Genomic DNA, 21,305 nt, shown 5'->3' with positions numbered 1-21,305 from the left:
TACAAATAAATACATAAATTAACATTGATTAGAAACATGTTGAAGTTTCATGCTGACTGCTCTATGTTTACCTTTGTTTTGGCGTTGACGTTGGCTCCTTGTTGCAACAGAAAGCTCACCATCTTGGCGTTTCCATAATGGCACGCCACAATAAGAGGAGTGTATCCCAGCTACAAAAGAAGTCAGAGCACGTTGAAGTATTGTTGATATGTATAATAGTGTTGGGTAAAGCTGCGTATTACTTTTGTTTGCTGATCTAAGTTTGCATCATGTTTGGCCAGTACTTCGGCCGCGTTCACTCTGTCCTCTTGAGCGGTGAGATGTAGAGGAGTCAGGCCAGTCTGTAACCAAAGGATTAAAAACGTTGATCTGTTTGTTTTTTATTGAGTGTACTTTGTAGTTTATTTGTGTACCTTGGTTGCTGCATTGACATGTGCTCCTTTGCCCAGCAGCAGAGCGGCCATTTCGGCGTGTCCTTCCTGAGCTGCGAGGTGTAGAGGACTGACTCCCTGTTTAGTCAGTGCGTTGGTCTCTGCTCCGTACTGCAGCAGGGAAAGTGCTAGGTTGGTTTGGTTCTTTTTAGCAGCAATGTGCAGAGGGGTGTAGCCATTCTGGACAAGAAAAAGAAGCATTGTTAAAAAGGTGGACATGATTTACACAATTTATTGTCCAAGCCTGAAGTCCTACCTTTGCAGTGACGTGAGGAGATGCACCTTTATCAAGCAGCAGCAGAGCCACTTCCTGATTGTCATAATGTGCAGCCACGTGAAGTGGAGATAGACCGTTCTGAAAAAGTAATACATATAGATTTATTCTGGTCATCTCTGAACAATACAAACATCCTGAGCATAAAGAATATAACCATGAAAACATTTGTTTTTGTTTCCATCTCACCTTTCCTATGTCATCAGGGACAGCTTTCTTTTGAAGAAGCAGTTTTGCTACATCGAGGCTTCCATATTTAGCTGCTACATGTAAAGGGGTGAATCCTTTCTATAAATAGAAAATACAGCTCACTTGAGTCTACTAAGCAGGCACTTCCCGAGATGAACAAAGGTCAAAAGAAGATTAAAATGAGCATTTCATTTAACATCTAGATTTGACCTTAGTGGCCAGAGAGTGTGAGGCTCCTGCCTCCAGGAGCACAGCTGCAGTCTCCACCTGCCCCTCTCGGGCTGAGATGTGGAGCGGGGTGTAACCGTTGGTGGTGGCAGCATCTGGATGAGCCATGTGCTGCAACAGGAGCTGCACAATATCTGTTTTTCCTAAACGGGAGGCAATGTGCAGGGGAGTTTGGTCCTCCTAGAGGAACATTGTGAGAGGATTAAATCAGATGAGTTTATTTATACATTCAAAATATAAACATAAACATATGTCATAAAATGTATTCTCCTCCTGTAATAAAACATAGTATTTAATCTTACCCTGGCCATAGCGTCTACAAATGCACCATTCCTGAGCAAACAGCGAACAACCTCCATCTGACCGGCTCGTGCTGCCATATGAAGTGCAGTTTCACCGCGCTGATAAACACAGAGATTAAGTGAATGCACCTTTCTTTCTATCTGCCCTCAAAAGTGTATTTGGTCAAAGTAGTTCTTACAATGTTACGGATATCAGGTGAAGCTCCATTTTGCAGCAGCAGCAGAACAATGTTGAGGTGGCCCATGAAGGCAGCTACATGAATGGGAGTCAGACCAGACTAGAAATGAAAGACAACAGATATATATAACAAACCTGCAAATGTATCGATACAGTCAGGTCATTTTAAATGTTTTACCTCAGTTATTGCCTGGATGGAGGCCCCGTATTTGACCAACAGCTCCATTACTTTGACTCTGTTTTTCTTGCAAGCGATGTGAAGAGGAGTGAAGCCGTTCTGTTGATTAGAAAATGAAACACAGGCACAGATGAGTGAAACAGTAAAGTGTAAAACTTAGTATGAATAACCACATATTGACAGTCCGGTTTTTGCAATATACAAGAATTATTTGGACTACAATGTCCCTGTAAACTGTTCCAAAGTGGAGGCTGTGGACGAGGGGTCATCGAGCCTTTACAGTCCATTCACCTCGGCTTTGGATTGACCTACTTGAGGAGATAAGGCGTGAACCATCAGTATCATCTTTTACATCACTTTTTAAAACTCACTTTAATCATCAGGCCTTTTTATGAATTGTCTTATATTTTTATGTGTGCATCTTTCTTTGTACTTGTACGTTTTGGTATTTGTGTATTGTGTTTTTTACTTTGTTGTGGAGCACTTTGGATACTCTGCTTTGTTAAACAGATAAAGATGATTATAAAATATCTTATGACAAATTTGACCTGTGTGCACGTACCAAAGCTCGTGCGTTGGGGTTGGCCTTCTTGTCCAACAGGAGCTTGGTGACTCTGTAGTGGCCACAGTGAGCGGCGACATGTAGAGCTGTGAGGTAGTCCAGTGTAACATCATCAACAGGCGCCTTGTGTTGCAGCAGTAGCTTCACACACTCTACGTGGTCTCCCTGGGCTGACATGTGAAGAGGGGACAGTCCATTCTGTGGGGAGAACAATAAACATATGAATTTTGCAAAAAAAAGAAATGTCTTTGCAGAGAAACTTGTCCACGCCTTTATCTCCTCAAGGTTGGATTATTGTAATGGACTTTTTGTTGGCAAGGACATTAAAAAAACTACAATACGTTCAAAACAGTGCCGCCAGAATCCTAATGAATGTCAGAAAATTTGAACATATCACTTCTTTTCTCAAATCACTGCACCCATAAATGCATCACTGTCCAGGCACCGCTGTATCTGCAAGACCTCATCACTTTACAGTCTTCAAACCACACCCTCAGATCTTCATGTGGCTCCTTCAGGTCGTCCCCACGAGGCTCCGTACAACAAGGGACCGAGCTTCTGTTCGGTTGCACCACGACTCTGGACTTACCTCCCTGTCCAGCTGAGAGCCACACAGAGCCTGGACTTTTTTATTGTTGATGTTTTTAGCAAATAGTATTGGTTTAAAGTTCTTGTTTTATTATAGCGCTCTGAGATTGTATGGACTGAAGAGTGCATTATAAATAAAATGTATTATTATTAGCACTTCCTGTATTACCACATGGCATCATAAGGTGGAACAGAGTGTTTCCAGTTTGAGAAAAGGCCTAAATATGCAGGTTTGTGTGTTAAACATGTGTGAATGAAACAAAAAACAGAACTCTATGTTTGAGATGAGTAAACAACACTATAACATAGACCAGTAATATGGGCCCTTTAAGAACTATTTAGGTAAAGCCTTCAATAAACCGTCTGATATATGAATTCAAAGTCCTGCTGCATCCTCTGATAGTACCTTGGTTCTTGCGAGGATGGGCGCCCCCCTCTCCAAAAGGATCTCCACTGCTGGGTCATGCCCACTTCTTGCTGCACAGTGAAGCGGCGTCAGGCCGTCCTGAAACACAAAACACACAGGGAAACATATGACATAATGTGATTACATATAATGCATCAAATACACTCTAATAATTATACAAAAAGCAACTTACTCTAGTTTTGGCGTCAATCTGAGCCCCTCTGTCCAGGAGTAACGCCACCATGTTGGTGTTCCCGCGTTTTGAAGCCACATGAAGAGGAGTAATTCCATTCTAGTGATGAGAACATAAATGAATCCTGTGTCATTTACTGTATTTTAAAGTGAGTTACTTTTGATATTTGTGAAAAGGTTATGTCTTTGAAGGTGCACCATGTTATACCTGACCCCGACTCGGGACAAGATACCAGTTTCTAGCAAGACGTGTTGTTGTAGGAGGGGAAATGTAACTACTGCTAACTTGTCAAAGTCATGCTGGCATTGTTATGCTTAAGTCAAGGAGAGAGCATTCAAGAGGATGAGAGGACAATGCTGTACCCTGGCTGTGAAGTCCACAGCAGCTCCTCTGTTCAGCAACAAGGTGGAGACATTCACATTACCGTAGTGAGCGGCGATGTGCAGAGGAGTGAAACCACTCTGTTAGAGACACACAGGGAAACAGCAGGCAATCACACCATAAGAAGGAAGGAGAGAGAGACATGAGGATCTAGTAGAGCTAGTAGAGATAAATGACAGTTTAAAAAAACACTCAGGCAGATGCAAGATATAAAAAGTAATGCAAAAGAATCAGAAGATTAGTTTAAGCATGCTCTAAATTAGCACATGCAACATGCACATTCATGCAAACCAGAAAAAGTATTCCACATGAAAAAAAAATAAAATTAAATATCTAAGTGGCATTAAAAGAAATAATAAAAAACATCAAATAAATATTAAACCAATCAGTAATACACATAAGGCTGTGCATTATGTGTACATCCTTAAGATGAATAGACTACAATACACAGCAGTGTGTCACTTCTTACCTTCCCATTCTGTGAGACATGGTGCAATTTAATTAAGAAACAATTAAAAGTTAACTTAAACATCAAATCATATCAATGTAATATATCTATGTTTACAACTTAAAGGTCCTATAGTACACAAAATGTATTCTTATGAGGTTTAAGCCACGTTATAATGTTTTTACCTCATTAAAAACAGACCTGGAGTTGTGTTTTGTTTCATTCACATGTTTGAGTAACACTTTATTATTAGTCTGTACATCTCCAAAGCTCAAAATGCTCTGTTCCACCTTGTGATGTCATGAAGAGGTAGTTTTCAGGTTAACAGCTACTTTTTAAACTTTTGTTCAGTAAAAACCCACAATTCCAGGGCTGAAATTATCCAAATGATTCTAGTGAAGGTGTGTGGAGTTTAAAAACACAACGGAGCACTTCCTGTATCACCACATGACATCACAAGGTGGAAGAGAGTGTTTTTGGTTTGAGAGAAGCCTAAATATACAGGGTTTGTGTGTTAAACATGTGTGAGTGAAACAAAACACAACTCCAGGTCTGTTTGTGACGAGGAAACAACATTAAAACATAGATCAGAAAATACTGCAACATGGGCCCTTCATGAAGAAATTAAGTGAATGTTTATCATCTATAACAGAATTATTACTAAAATGCATCGATATTAATCAATTAAATGAATCAACAGATCTAAAATAAACACATTTAGCACATTTGAAGTGTTAGCCATGCAGGTTTGTGTGTATTTGTTTGCATGCATGGAGTCGTGTTGGTGTGACATGCAAAGCTTCCCGTCAGATCAGAGGAAGAACAGAGCAGATGAGCTGAGAGGGATGGTCAGACATAAGTGAGAGGGGTAATAGAAGGATACCTCTGTGGTTCTATTGACCATCATCTGGTTAGGGAAGCGTAGAGAGAGGAGGAACAGGAGGAACGTGGGAGTTAGGGAAGAGGATTTCACAACAACACACAACGTCAAAGCTGAAAACTACCGATAGAACTTGAACGTACTGTGGATATCCAGTGTCTTGAACTTGATTTTTTTACAAGATTTTGGGTATTCGTTTTGCCTGGGATCCAGAATACACACTTCTTCAATGTTTTACGAAGATAAGAGTCTGGTCATCGCTGAATTTCCCGTTTTTATATAGGTGATTGACAGGTGGATTAGCCAATCAGGGACACACATGGTTCGTCGGTATCGGAAAAAATAAAGGAAAAAAGTAACAGGAGGCTGAAAAACGTTGCGGATTTCAATCAATGTGTCAATAAGCGAACCACTGAGATAAATTAGACTTTATTCGTGAATCATAGGTGGCCAATCAGCTCCTTCGTTTCAAATGTGTCACTGAAAAAACAGATCTGACTGCACGATCACGTTTGACCGAGCTCGAGACTCAACGGAAGACGTGGGGACCAGACTGATATCATTTGTATAAAAAACACATAGTGATATTATTCTAGATTTCCCAGGCAAGCATTTATTACCACCATTTTATTCCCTTTGAGCTTCTTGAATGACATGTTGCAAGATATCTCAGTATAATCAATGTGTTAAAGACTAAAAAAGCTCTTAAAGAAAACCAAAAACTAACTATTTATCTCTTTAGGTTCTACACTCCAATGGTTCTGGCTATGTGTGTATGAATGTGTGTGTGTCTTTGTGTGTGGAAAGCTCTGGGAGTTTTTAATGCTTTGTTTTTAATACTTTTGTGTTTTGTCAAATGTTTGTGGGTTGCTCTTTTCTAGGGGACTCCAGATGTATACAAGCCAATATTTATGTTCTAATTGTCCATGTTCCCTTTCAAAATAAATTAATAATAAAATAAATAAATAAATAAATAAATTAAAATAAAATAAAATAAATTAAAATAAAATAAAATAAAATAAAATAAAATAAAATAAAATAAAATAAAATAAAATAAAATAAAATAAAATAAAATAAAATAAAATAAAATAAAATAAAATAAAACAAAACTTTTTGAATTGAATTAAAGGAGAGTCTGTTTACACTGGCAAGGTCTTTACTTTATGTCGTTTAATTGGATTTTAACCCTTCCCTCACCTTGGACTGGACATCAGCGTTGTGGTCGTTCTGAAGCAGTAGCGCCGCTGACTTGGTGTCGTCTTTGCGAGCCGCGATGTGTAAAGCCGGGAGCCGGACCTTTCCCTTTGTGTCGTGCTCCAGCAGCAGAGACACCACAGAGTTATGTCCCTGCTGCAGCGCAATGGCCAGAGGAGTGAAGCCGTCCTGCAAGAGAAAAGACTAAAACGTATATATGTGGGGTTTTGTTGAATATTTACAATTATAAATGCAAAAGGATCAACGTACCTCGGTGGCTATGCTTTGGTTTCCATCATTTTCTAGCAAATATCTCACCACTTCCAGATGATTCTCCTGCGCTGCCATGTAGAGTGGAGTGAAGCCATTCTGAACACGCAACAAACCAGAAACATGCATGCATTATAAGCCTGATAACACAGTTTGGACCACGATATATCGCTACAAATGATAATATTGAAACTACTTTATGCCTCTGAACAATAACAGTAATGCAGGATTATACAGTCTCATTAAAAGGCCTGAGCTGAAACAAATAAATAACAGAATTAGCCAATAATTAGTCCAAAAAAATAGCAGAAACCTCCTGACTGTTGCAGCAAAAATATCCACACGATAAATATTGAGCCCTAAAATATATTAATGCAGCTTTCATTTACAGAAGTCGATATAGTAATAACTGTGAAAGGCCTAATGCATTAATCTGTTTTTTATGAGTTACTGTTATGGAAATCTTTACTTAATAGTGTTTTACCTAATTTGTACTTTGTCATATACGTTTGTGTATGAGATGGCACTTGTATGCAGACCTCTTAGTCCCAGTTTCTTGAATCTAAAACTATATCTTATCCATTTTACTTTGAGATCCAGTGCACCATGCTCTGTGTCCACTATCTGATGAACATTAGATAAATTGCTTTTCCTATGTCCGTCTGTGTGTTCACTTTATAATATCTGCACCAACTGACACTTTAGAATAACTGCACTAAACTTTTTCTGCACTTTATAACACCGGTCACCTTAATAAGCCATGTTTGCACTGTTGTTCTGATGTTGTTGTTGTTTTAAGCATCTTTTTAAACTTTATGCATGCCCTTATTTGTACTTATTCAGTGTTTTACGTTGCACTTTATCGCCAAAGTAAGTTCCTAGTTTGTGAGCTGTGTTCACTGACAATGGCAATAAAAGTCTTCTGGGGTTGTCGGTGCTGTCTTCCCTCCTTCCTTCTACACCTGGAACTGGGCGGAGACTCTGACACCACCCACTACACACCTGCAGCCGATCAACAAAGTACAAAGAGACCAAGGATCCTACACATGCCGCCAGATCGTCAGTGTGTCCTCCGCGGTACAGCTCTGCTCAGCTCAGTCAAGTTTTTCGTTGTTATGGTCATAGTGCTCGGTTGGCATTTCTCGTTTTTTTTCGCCCGATCCCGTTTCGTGGACCCACCTGGCACCTCCGCCTCCGACCCAGCTTCCCACGACCGGTTCGAGCACCTCAGCCTCCGACCCAGCTTCCTACTACTAGCTCCTCCAACCATCATTCGCATCGTCTTGTTTGTAAAAAAAAACCTCTGTTAAACCTTTACTGCGAGTCTGTATCTTTGATCCCGCAGACGTTACGACAATGTTCCAAGAAGTCTTTTGTCCTCGTGCTCCTTTAACGGCTCTAAACTGGTTTTCTGGCTCATGTAATTCTTATCTGTGCGGTATAAATATGCTGTATGTACCGAGATTGACACAATTTAGAGCAAGACGACGCTCAATAAATCAACGTCTTGGCTCTTTGATTCAAGACGACTCCTCAGTTCATTTTATTCTTTAGTTGTTTGTAGAAATTCCACATCAATACACTCACGAATTTCTCACAAACAAATGACTTCATAAAGTGCTCGTACCTGTGACTGCGAGTTCACATTGGCCCCTCGTTTGACCAAGAGCCTCACCACGTTCTTCTGTCCCGCTAAAGAGGCGATGTGGAGTGCAGTGTTCCCCTTCTGCAAATACCGAAGAAAAGAAAGACAATTGGAATAAACTTTCAATTTGTGAGTGAAAGTTGGTCCTTGTCTTTATCTCCGTCTTTCCAAGGACAGTGTAATTGGTATATTGCCAGCTGTTTCCCGGTAGCTGTTAATCTTCAAGAGTTTTGGGTGTCATATAACGCTCTCCCTGCCAAGCCATTAATGTTCTCGGTCTTTCCTGTCATGATGCAATCGGGTGTAAACAGTGGGCGCTTTTAAACCCTGCAAGTGACATTAACAAAAGCGTTTACTCGTGTTTATGCATTTAAACTATGACAAATCACAGCATTATCTACAGCGGTTCATAACTAAAACCAGTTCCAGCTCATTTTACTGCGGATTCCACCATCTCAAACCGTCGTCACACACCGAGGAACGCGAAAGGACGTCCTGGGTTTGAGTTTCATTGACAGAATAGGATTTCAGTCCGACGTATACTGCCCCACGTACATTTGATACCAATGCATCTTGCTCAGACTCAACCCAGTTCCTCTGCTGTCATCTCCCCATCCTCTTTCGGATCAGCCAGTTGTCGCTCATGGCTGTTTCTTACGATTTCAAACACCGATGTAGCTCTGACCTCATTTAGAAACGAAGTAGAGGTGCGGTTACCTTGGTAGAAGAGTCAACCTGTGCTCCTCTGTCCAGTAGCTCTTCCACTAAATCCATGTGTCCCTCTTTCGCTGCCAGGTGTAGAGCGTTTAAGCCGTTCTAGAGGGAAACAAAGACACATGTGCAGTCAGTAATTACAAAGAAATTATATAAATAAGTTAGCGAAGGAAGCAAGTCGAGCAAGACATAATCGAGGTTATGATCCAGAGCTGAGATTCACACATGTCTAAACACATTTTTGGAGGAACGAATATGACTGTGTTAAACTGCATCGAGTAAAGGTCAGTTTTCTGCAGCTAAAACCTTCTGAAGATGTTTGACAATGTTAAAATCTAGGCTCAAAACTGTTCTGTTTAGCTGTGCATACGACTGAAAGGCTTTTATTCTGCGCTTTTCTCCTTTAATGTTAATTTTATGATGATTATTTATGTTTTAATTTGTTGTATTGTGATTTTAATGTCTTTTTTATTCCGTAAAACACTTTGAATTACGGTGTGTACCAGTTGTGCTGTACAAATAAACATGCCTTGCTTTGCCTAAAGGTCTGTCTTCTTTATGTTATGAAATTATCGTGGTTTGCAGTTGATTTTTTTTTTTCTTTTGTTTAAATAGTGAGTCATTTCTTGTAGAACTGATGCTGCTTTTCTTTGAATTCTTGTGTGTTATTATTAAAATGGGTTAGGCATCATAAGTATTTTTTTTTTTACTTCAGCCTAAACCCTTTCGGTCATGATAGAAATGTTATGTACAACCTTACACAAGTTGAATAATGTTTGATTTGAATGTAATGACCAAATAAAATAAAATAAAATAATAATAATAATAATAATAATAATAATAATAATAATAAATACATAAATAAATAATAAAGAAAAATAAATAATTAATAATAATATTGAAATCCATTTTTATGTTTGTTTTCAGTAGGATAAAACAAAATCTACAGAAAACTTATGATCACATAAGGAGCTATATTACATAATGTTTAAATATGTGATTGCATGACTGTTACCAGGTTAAACAACCATATCACTTAGATATCTACGCAATAAAAAAAAATTAATAAATACAAAATACAGCAGAAAATCTAGGACTTTCTGAAAATTTCTGGCAAAATTGCATTAGTTCAATAAACTCATTAGTGCAAGCAGGATGTTTTCTGTTAATCCACACACAGAAAAAACAGACAAACCAACGTCACCTCATCCTCTTCTTCCTCCATCCTGCCTCCCGCCTCGTCCCACTCCTCAAACTTCTTCTCTAATCTTTAATGCACTCTCTTTCCAAACTAATCCTAACTTCTTAAACCTCTTCTTAATTTTTTGCCCACTGATGCTTCCAGCTCTTTCCTGCGCCGCGACCAGAGGAGAACACAACAAGGAGGTGCACGCCGCCTGTGTATAGCCCACCCTGTCACCGGTCAAGTTGCCAACACGATACAACGGGCACGTACTAACTGATGACACTTCTACACATACACACGCATGCACACGCCCCACGCGCACGCACAAACACATAGACTCGGGGAAAGGCCAAAAGCTCAAAGGGGTGTCATGTTTCTGCAGAGTCATAAAGGGTATGTAGGACACCCCTCGGACACTCAGAAGTATGGATGCTCGGATTTAGAAATGGCTGAAAATGGCAGCCTTTCAAGGAGGAGCAAAAAGAGAGCATTCCAGAGAGGCCACGCAGTCAGGAGGCGTGGACGTGACTTATTTATAATTACTAAAAATGGTCATTCCTGGACATACAGTTGAAATAAAGGTTCTATATTACACAAAATTGACTCTTGTGAGGTTTAAACCATGTTATAATGCTGTTACCTCATCAAAAACAGACTTGGAGTTGTGTTTTGTTTCATTCACACATGTTTGAGTAACACTTTATTATTAGTCTGTGCTCTGTTCCACCTTGTGATGTCATGAAGTGGTAGTTTTTTTAAGTTAACACCTACATTTTACCTTTTGTTTAATAGAGATTGGAAATTGCAGAGCTGAAATCATCCAAATAATTCTAGTGAAGATGTATAGGGTTTAAAAACACAGTGGAGCACTTCCTGTATCACCACATGATGACATCACAAGGTGGAACAGAGCGTTTTTAGTTTGAGAGAAGAAGAACTCAGTCTAAATGCGCAGGGTTTGTGTGGTAAATATGAAAGTGCTTTTATGGAAATGTATCAAAAAATTAAAAACAGTTATGATATAAGAACTGTCATTAAAACTAAAAGTAACACACGATGAAAATATCCATACATTTATTCTTATAGATTATATCAAAGTCTTGTCTCCCCAAACACATGCTGGTTTTGTTATTGTTCGCTCTTATTAAGGAGTCTGACAGGACAGAGTTCTACATCATTAAATCAGAAAAGTGAGTTTGTTTCAGTAGGATTTGAATCGTTCCAATTCCAGACCCCGCGTGAGAAACAGTAACAGAATTAACTGTGAGAAATGCATAAATACAGATGAACAGAGACAGAACAAGCATCAGGACTGAATGGCACTATATGATGTTGGTGTAACTGGCTTTGTGATCTTTGACCTGTATTATACAAACCACTAAAGCCAATAATAACATGACAGTGTTTTGTTTTGTTATTTTATTTAATTTTAATTTTAATTTTAATTTTAATTTTAATTTTAATTTTAATTTTAATTTTAATTTTAATTTTAATTTTAATTTTAATTTTATTTTTATTTTATTTTATTTTATTTTATTTTTATTTGTATTCTCTGGGTGAGAAAGTGTGTTGGCGAAATTTTCCACTTTGTAACATGGCTGAAATGTAATGTAATTATTCAATGGGAGAATCTTATTTGATTAGTTGTTTGTTTTTTTTCCATACATATTCATGCGCCAGTGTACACAGACACTGGGGGTGAGGTGGGTTAAGTGTCTTGCCCAAGGACACAATGACAGAATTCATCTGTGGGAGCTGGAATCGCACCACCAACCTGTGGGTCAGTGGATAAGTCCGCTCAGCCAATGATACTTTTAAGTTGAGAGCGGGATTTGAACTGCCAACCTTCAGATCAGTGGACATAACATCTTTATAACATGAATCTCTACATGTTTCTACTAAACGTGATATTTTACAGATAGTGCTGCATTTAACATGAACCTCCTGCTGTTATATCTGCACTAATATGATCCATCCGTCCATTTTCTTCCACTTATTCAGGGCCAGTTTGCGGGGGTAGTAGTCTGAGCAGGGACTCCCAGACCTCCCTCACCCCAGACACTTCCCCCAGCTCCTCCAGTGGGCGTTCCCAGGCCTGCCAAGAGACACAGTCCCTCCCACATGTCCCAGGTCTTCAGTAAATATTACACTATGCTCCTTCTGCTCCTCCCTTCCTGAAGTAGAATGTAGGACTAACATATTTGTGCTCTGGTATTATGCGACTGTACATTGTCCTGTTGAATAAATAAATAAAATGAAATATACACAGAGACTCCCAAAGCACTGGTGATGAATCCAGCAATTTACATCCCTGGACATTTACTGACTCACATTGACTGAGTCAGCAGAAACAGTACAATCCTATTAAAGCGTTTCAGTCCAGTAAGTACATGTGTCACTAACACGAGCACACAGACATGTACTAACCACACACCACTTCACAGCCTGATTTAAACACACAGAAAGCCTCATTTCACTAATGCACTTTCAGCTGAACTCAGTGATCTCACTGTGAATTCACTGTGAAGAGAAACAGACAGATCTGTGTCACCGTGTGCTGCAGCATCACTGACCACGGATTAGCACTCGGATACATTATATAGTGTATATTGTATATAGTTGGTGCACTGTGGGTAGAACAGGTGCATCAGGTAGTTCTACGTTAGAGTAAAAAAAACCAAAAAAAAAACAACTAGATTTGATTTATATTGAATTTTACAGTAGAATAATCAATAATGTGTCTGGTTTGTTGATCATATTTATATCAGATTTTCAGTACTGTTTTCATGTGTCAGTACAAATACACTGTCGACTCTCTCAATCTCTGCTCAGTGGCAAATGCAATAGTAGATGAACCAGTCCAGGGTTTTTTTCACTTCAGATACCGATTCTGATACTATGGCTTTAAGAATCTGCCCAATATCTACTTGATATCAAACAAAACCAGTGGAGTGACTAAAAAAAGACTTTATTTTCCTAAAAACAAATCCTTTTGTATGATAAAATGTGTGACGTAGCTGTTATTTATCCCTCAAATAACTACAGAATAACTTTGTGTTAAAAGCTCAAACATTATGAGACTTTCTGGACCAACTACAGCCTGTGGTAAATTATTAAATCAGTTAACAGGCCCAACCAGGAAATTGACAGAAATGATATTTTGGAACCTAGACCCAATTTGTCAAATTTTCATGACTGGGTGCCGATATTCAATACTCGTATCTGTGCATCCCTTTGCAACAGTCCACACTTACAGTATTAAACACAGGGCAGTGTATAGATAATGAGAATATATATAATGACATAAGTAAATTAGTACATTTGCAGTACTTTTGCAGTTGTTTCCACATTACACATTGTTACCAGACAAAGACAAAACAGTCTGACATAGTGACATCATCTATTTTTACTGAATATTCACACCAAATACGTCGTACCATAACACTCTTGATTTCACTGATTAGTTTCAAAAAATCCCCACGGTGCAGCTCGTGTTTCCTCATCTGGTGTTTGTCATGTGACTTTCATAGACTTCAAATGACTTGGCAACAGGACACGGTTTGTCTGTGGCGACAAAGATAGCGCTCAAAATGTCATCCATATTTGAGTCACCTGACTGAGGCTCAGATGTGAAGGGCAGGGGTCTTGTGTTTCCTGGGTGTGTGTCCAAACAGTCACGCCGCCTCTGTGGAATGTTGGTACACAAAACACAAGCGCTGGTGCCCATGACAACTATCCTCGATGCAGGTCTGTCACGTAATGTCCCTAAATACGCACTGACAGTAGGATCATTAGCCGTCCTCATCTCCTAAACAACCCACGACTTCCCCTGTGCAAATCTAAGACGTAAAAATAGTGGGTGGAACAGGGCTATTTATCACCGTTCATTTCCTGGAGCTGAGGAGAATGTGACTGTGCGTTTGTGTGTGCGTTTGTGTGTTTGTGTGCACTATACTGGAGGGACGGGGGGGGTATTTGAGCGCAGCTGTCAGTGGGACGAGGCCATCAGTCTGAGTGGGGATTGGAGATGAAGGGGGTGTGGTGCAGAGGACAGGAAGGCTAGTCGAGCTGGTTGCTGGTCGGATGAGGTAGAAGGGGGGCAGGGGGGCGTGGGGTCGTGGGGGCGGGTGGGGCAGGTCGGGTATGTGCTGACCTGGCTCAGCTGTGGGGGGGGGGGGGGGGGGTGCCGCAGTGACACAGCAGTCCGTGTCCCACAGCTATGACCCCCTGAAGTGCCGTGTTTGGACTGTTTAGGTTGTGGTGAACAGGAACTCGCGCATCATAACCAAACAAAAAAGAAAACTAATCAAACCAAAACTATATAAACATTTGATTTTACATTTGGAGACAAGTTAAAAGTTGGAGTTAAGCACATGCGGGTGTCTGCCTCTTTAGTGTGTGCTGTGTAAATAGGAGTCTCGTGCTGTTATGGTCGTGTAAACAACCTTTTACATGTTAAAAAAAGAAAAACAGCAGCATTCACAGAGGCAGGAATAATGACACTGACTGACGAGTGGGCTCTTTACCTGGTTACATGTGCAGATGTCAATACCATTTTTCAAAAACTCCAGCACTTTGTTGACGTTCCCCGCTCGTGCTGCTCGGAGGAAACTGGTGTTGCTGTCAGACTGAAAAGCCAAAAACATAAAACACGTATTAGAATCTGTAATGAAACTATCCTCATAAATGTAACCAAATGTAATGTAAAATAAATCTAACAATTTTTTTATCTTGTTAATTAACCATTTCTGTATTTCTTACTTATTCAAATTACAATTATTGCATATGAATTTGCATAGAAATGAAAATATGGCTGTTTAACTGTGTATCTCCCGATAACCTGATATTTTCATACCTTTTAATTTACCTTGTCGCAGACCACATAAAATGACGTGGTGGGCCGCATTTGGCCCATGGGCCTTGAGTTTGACACGTGTGTTCTAGAGTGAAAACAAGGTGTAGACTCATTCATAACCACTGCTGCTTAACCAAAGCTTTTTATTCTGCACTTTTCTCCTTTAATGTTAATGTTTTGTGATTATTTATGTTTTAATGTGTTGTATTGTGATTTTAATGTCTTTCTTATTCTGTAAAGCACTTTGAATTACCTTGTGTATGAATCGTGCTATACAAACTTGCCTTTCCTTGTGTTGCCTTGCTCACGTTTTAAACATATAGTCTGACCTAGTTGCTGCCAAGGTTGTAACACTGGAAGCGGTATCTTCTGACCTGGATTCTTTAAATGTTCTAGGGATAACTCAAGTGCTCTCCCTGCAGTGACATGGACATAAATCTATCCAATTTATGGTTAAGTCACAGTTTTATATAGCGCTTTTCCACCTTCAAAGCGATTTAGTCAAAGAAACCACTCACATTCATACACAGACACTGGGGACGAGGTGGGTTAAGTGTTTTGCCCAAGGACACAACAACACCGTTCATCTGTAGGAGCTGGAATCGCACCGCCAACATGTGGGTGAGTGAATCTGACCACTCAAAAAATGATGCTTTTACGTCGAGAGCGGGATTCGAACACTGCCCTGTTCTGTATGTGACTGTATAACATCTTTATAACATTAAAGTTGATTCACTGCCTGGCCAAAAAAAAAAAAAAAAGTGGCCAACAAAAAAAAAGACCATAAAACAGCATAAACAATAAAAGAAACAGAAAAAACAGTAAAAGAAACAGCAAAAATAATAAAAGAAACGGCAAAAACAATCAAAGAAACGGCAAAAACAATCAAAGAAACGGCAAAAACAATCAAAGAAACAGCAAAAACAATCAAAGAAACGGCAAAAACAATCAAAGAAATGGCAAAAACAAAAAAAGAAATGGCAAAAACAATAAAGAAACAGCAAAAACAATCAAAGAAATGGCAAAAACAATCAAAGAAATGGCAAAAACAATAAAAGAAATGGCAAAAACAATAAAAGCAACGGCAAAAACAATAAAGAAACAGCAAAAACAATAAAAGAAATGGCAAAAACAATCAAAGAAACGGCAACAACAATCAAAGAAATGGCAAAAACAATAAAAGAAATGGCATAAACAATAAAAGCAACAGCAAAAACAATAAAGAAACGGCAAAAACAATCAAAGAAATGGCAAAAACAATAAAAGAAATGGCAAAAACAATAAAAGAAACCGCATAAACAATAAAAGAAATGGCAAAAACAATCAAAGCAATGGCAAAAACAATAAAAGAAACGGCAAAAACAATAAAAGAAACGGCAAAAACAATAAAAGAAACAGCATAAACAATAAAAGAAACAGCATAAACAATAAAAGAAACAGCATAAACAATAAAAGAAACAGCATAAAAACAACACATTTACCCCGTTCACATTTAAATCTTTCATGTATAGATTCAACTAACAAGTGAAAAAAGTTTGTTACATGGAAGTACACCATATGTTTCCTTGAGCATGTGTGTGTGCGTGTATGTTCTGTGCGTCTCTAAAGGTCAAAGGGCATCACACTTCCATTGTTAGTGTGTAATTATTCCAAACATGCACAAGATTGAAACAGGATCTCCGGGACTTTCCAATCACTGGTGTTAATTTGTGCGCTCTGTGTGATCAAACGCACAATTACACGTCCGGATTAAGTTTTCACCCTCGCATAAAGGTCACGCACACGCACATACACGTACATACACACACAGCGACATACATGCGATGACCCCACGTGCTTCAGCCTCACTCAGAGTCAAACATGGACAGTGACAAAGCTAAACTGAGCTCCGTAGCAGCGCTTTTCAGTTTGTAAACATAGAGTAAACGTAGTGCATCGTGTATAAAGTTTCAAAAGAGATATCTCACCAAAGAATCATTCAAGTTTTCAGATTCTGTTGCTCTGTAGTTGTCAGTGTGATGGTTCAAGTTATTCTCACTTCCGGCCCTTCGTAGAGATTGATTTGATCCACAACCTTTACAAGACGCTGCGTTTCCCATTGTACAAAAAAAACAAATGAGTCCACTAGAAACTTTGTGAAATACATCTACTACTAACACAGTCTCTATCCGTCCGTCATCTTCTGTTCTTACTACCTTGTCTCTATTTCTCACTGGCAACTGTAAACACTACATGTCTCTGGAGGCTATTTTTACGTGGGGAGGCCTGTCTTGGACCATACACCCAGCCCATTGCTGTGTGTGTGCCTGGGTGGGGTGCATGACAGCTGGGATCCGCACTGTCAGGAGACGACATGGGCCCGGTGCTGTCAGGGAACAACCAGAGCCTTCAAACTCAGTGGAGAGGAGTCTGGACATAGCAGTGAGATCAGGTTTCAATACAAAGACTGACAGAGATTCCAGAGAGACAAGATGAGCAATTATACAAAATGCATCAGATTACACGGGCAGAAACTGAAATTTAGAACTACTTTTATTAGTAGTTAATGGCAGTCTCCAAAGCTATTAGTATTCTCCTTTAAAAATAAATACATCTTTGAGTCGCCAAACAAATGGAGACAGAATGTCCAGAGACAAAACCTCCTTTTGTTCAGCACAGCCTGTCTAATACAGATTCATCTATGTTTATTACTTTCAGTAAATAAACAGCAAGTACAAGGAAATAGCAGGCATTTATGAGAAAACCTCCATCTCTGCTAAGTACTGTGTACTCCAACATAAGTATGTTATGGTATCATCCTGTGTGTTATGCAATGACACTTGTAAGTACATTACTGGTGATGCATGTGCTGAGTAAAGCACACACAGATAGGATTGATTGTGAAGCAGATGTAATCTGTGAACCTCCGCTGGGTTTGTGTAGACTGAACTGCATCCATCTTTATAATAAAGCAGACTGGATTATACAGAGATATAATCCCATATCCAGCAACGAGGATGTAGTGAGCACAGAGTGCCCGTATTTCCTTTGTCCACATATCGACCCCACTCCTTTTTTTCTACTAGTTTGCTCTTACTAAAAACAGCTGCTTATTACAAAAAACAAACAAACAAATGTATGGAGAATATTATGGAGAGATTATGAGAGAGATCATTATGGAGAGATTATTTCTTCACGGACATATTTTATTCTCTCCAGGTTTTGTCGTCCATGCTGCCGTGGGCTCATGAACGACCATCAGGATCAAATACAGAATATGACATTTACAAATACGACCAATACACACATACACACTGCACCATAAGCAGCACAGAGCTAAAGCAAAGTTTACCTGTCGTTTTCGTTCTAGCTTCTCTCTCTGGCGCCTCCTTTTGTCTCTGGCCTGCTGAAGAGCTTTATACTCAGGGTGCTGCTCAAGCTCTCTGGCCTTCTTTAGGTGAGCGGCTGCATGGGCCATGACTCGGCCTTAAACTCGTATTCTCAAACAGAAACACTCTAACTTCTCCACATCTGTTCCACTTTAAAAGTTAGTTTAAACCTGGAAAGCTCAGTGTCCAAACACACAAAACGCAGTTACTCCAACATCCATCAGTCCAAAGCAAAAAATGCCATTCAGACACATGTGGGCAAATACAAAGGCAGATGATGACAGAAAAGGCTTAAATAATGAGGAGAGTAAGTCCTCCCTCGCACTCATCACATTTGAGCACACAGAGAATGCCTCATCCAGATGTGCACAACATGAACAGCTGTGGAAAAGCAGGCACATGCAGAGGTTATGCATGTAAACGGTTTTCTATTATCACAGGACACTGGTTTAGTCCCAGCACTTTAAAAAGGGAGTTATAGCAGTCGGAAATTATAGCCAAAATGTTTATTATACTGTAGATACATGTACATTTAGGCATAGACGTTTTACAGTTTAAAAAGATACTACTGACGCTCCAAAAAATCCAGAAATAAAGGTAACCGTGACATTAAATTGAAATAAAAATCAAAGATAGTTACACATGTTTTCTTCTTTTACAGCGACTAATCAAATGCACTATATTTACAGCTGCATTATCAGTTTGTTGCACTGAACATTTGTGCCTTTCCTGACCCCTTGTGGCTACGGTGCGTTAGTTTCTCCCTTTCTCCCTTTCCTTCTAATCCAAATCTGCCCACTGTTGACAAAAAGAATCATTCCCCTGCCTGGAAGTAATTTAAGAACCACTAAAGCAGCATAAACACACAGTAATCAATAGGAGCGCGAGTTGAGAAAGTAAACCTGTAGGTTGAGCACACACTGTACCTACGCCAGAGCATCCAGAACGCTCCACTCATCCGGAAGGGGACTATGAGCGAATAAAAGTGACACTCAATTACCTGCAATTTCTGTTTCCCACCCCCCATAAACAGAGCAAAGTGGGTCAGTCCGGTTTCAGCTGCAGTGCACCTCAGCTCTGTGATTTGACGACATGAAAAAATGAAGAGGCGACGTGTACCGGGCCATAACAACGTCATAAAGTTCACTGTCTTGGTGCATCAGGGTAAATAGGAGACTGTAATTTCAGTAAGATGCTACTCTGACAGCTGTGTATCTGCTGCACAGTTAAACCCGAGCATGTTTCAGTTCTTTACCACACTTCTCCTGTTACTAATGCTGCATGTGGCAGAGTAAATGCCCCAAAAAACTCCAACTGTGTCAAATCCTGCTGGTTTTGCATTTTTCCTGTTTGTCTTAATCTGCTCTACTGCCCTCTCCTGGTCATTACTAGGAAATAAACTCTGAAAATCAATACAGTTTAATAGTGCAGTGCAACAATGCGCCACTAGGGGCTGCAGGAATACATAAAACTTAGACTTATTAGACTTATTTTCACAGAGGGCCACATCAGCTCTCAAAGGGCCAGATGTTAATGTAAAACAAATTATAAATAAACCTTTTTTTATCTTGTTAATTAACCATTTCTGTATTTATTACTTATTCAAGTTACAAATATTTCATATGAATTTGTATAGATATAAATTTAAAAAAATGTCTGTGTGACTGTGTATCTAATGATAAACTGATATTTTAAGACAGTCATACCTTTTAATTTACCTTGTCGTGGGCCACATAAAATGACATGGCGGGCCACATTTCGCCCACGGGCCTTGAGTTTGACACATGTGATATAAAAGGTCAGTTTCGCTATAATATATTGTAATAAGATGAAATGCAGTGATCTATGTGTGAGTAGTAGCTTTACGGGAAACTTATCCGTGTAAGAAGACAAGCTGATCAAATACTGAATCGTTTAGCTTTTAATTATCAATCACACGCAACAAAAATATGTTTCTTTTTGTTGTTTTTCTTTGTACGTCTCAACGCATCAGTGTCTCAACTTCCTCTCAAAATCCATACGATCGATCGCCATGTCACCCAATCCCGCTACAATGTTCTTACTGTAAATTTCCAAGCGCATGTTCTGGGCCGATCTCTTTATACTTTGACCATTTTGCAGCTACTTACATCAACAAAACTGATCAATATCGCTTTATTGATCGTCTCCAATCTCCATCGCTCATTCGGGATGGCGAGGATTGGGTGAACGCATTATAAAGCTGCGACGAGGGCAGAGTGCGTGTCCATTTAGGAGTCGCATTACATGGAGAGAGGCTGAACTGCAGGTCCAGGCTCCTGTGTGGGGAGCGGGTAATGGTGTACTTTCCACTTTATAGATCCAAGGCTTTTATAATGCCCATTAGAACAGCGTGATAGATAGATACAAGAACGTCGTGTCATTTGACTTGTCTCATTAACATACGTGGACACGAGGCTACAATACAATGACAGAAGAAGCGTAATAGCCACAATGAATCTTAAACTACAGGTATGTGGTTTATTAGACAACTTTATGCCCACTAAAAAAAAACGATAAAGCTTTAATATCGAGTTCTCTTGGCCAAACACATGTAGTTCTTGTTTTTGCGTCGTGCTTGGTTTACAGTAGCTTTTGTTAATTGCCTCCTAATGGACTCGGTGCTGACTGGTAACACACTTTATGAGCCATCAGCTTTAATGGAGGGAGGATGTTTTTGTTTTTTGAGTCTGTGAGCCATTCATTTTTAATTTTTCTACAGCACTTTACCTCATTTCACTCTGAATAATAGTGTTTGTTTGACGTAGTTTGCAGTGAGAATTACGCTGTGATCTCAAGACTTGCGTTTTACATCCA

General features: G+C 39.4%; 1 protein-coding gene across 1 annotated transcript in view; it reads right to left on the bottom strand.

Annotated features, from left to right (window-relative positions):
- The window catches only part of ank2a (ankyrin 2a, neuronal), a 62,035-nt gene extending 44,722 nt beyond the window's left edge, over positions 1-17,313 (bottom strand). The window contains exons 1-18 of the mRNA XM_055224963.1: positions 17,070-17,313; positions 14,774-14,875; positions 9,065-9,163; positions 8,330-8,428; positions 6,703-6,801; positions 6,436-6,621; positions 3,530-3,628; positions 3,337-3,435; positions 2,343-2,540; positions 1,781-1,879; positions 1,604-1,702; positions 1,425-1,523; positions 1,105-1,302; positions 895-993; positions 688-786; positions 414-611; positions 243-341; positions 72-170 (exon numbers count right to left, since the gene is read on the bottom strand). Coding sequence (XP_055080938.1) covers positions 72-170; positions 243-341; positions 414-611; positions 688-786; positions 895-993; positions 1,105-1,302; positions 1,425-1,523; positions 1,604-1,702; positions 1,781-1,879; positions 2,343-2,540; positions 3,337-3,435; positions 3,530-3,628; positions 6,436-6,621; positions 6,703-6,801; positions 8,330-8,428; positions 9,065-9,163; positions 14,774-14,875; positions 17,070-17,201 — 2,202 coding nt within the window. The 5' untranslated portion in view covers positions 17,202-17,313. The remainder of the gene's footprint in view (positions 1-71; positions 171-242; positions 342-413; positions 612-687; positions 787-894; positions 994-1,104; positions 1,303-1,424; positions 1,524-1,603; positions 1,703-1,780; positions 1,880-2,342; positions 2,541-3,336; positions 3,436-3,529; positions 3,629-6,435; positions 6,622-6,702; positions 6,802-8,329; positions 8,429-9,064; positions 9,164-14,773; positions 14,876-17,069) is intronic.
- Positions 17,314-21,305: the final 3,992 nt, after the last annotated feature.

Source organism: Periophthalmus magnuspinnatus, chromosome 1 (genome assembly GCF_009829125.3).
Source record: "Periophthalmus magnuspinnatus isolate fPerMag1 chromosome 1, fPerMag1.2.pri, whole genome shotgun sequence".
NCBI lineage: Eukaryota > Metazoa > Chordata > Actinopteri > Gobiiformes > Gobiidae > Periophthalmus > Periophthalmus magnuspinnatus.
Note: the sequence above shows the minus strand (reverse complement) of the source record. Positions and strands in the feature narration are given on the sequence as shown.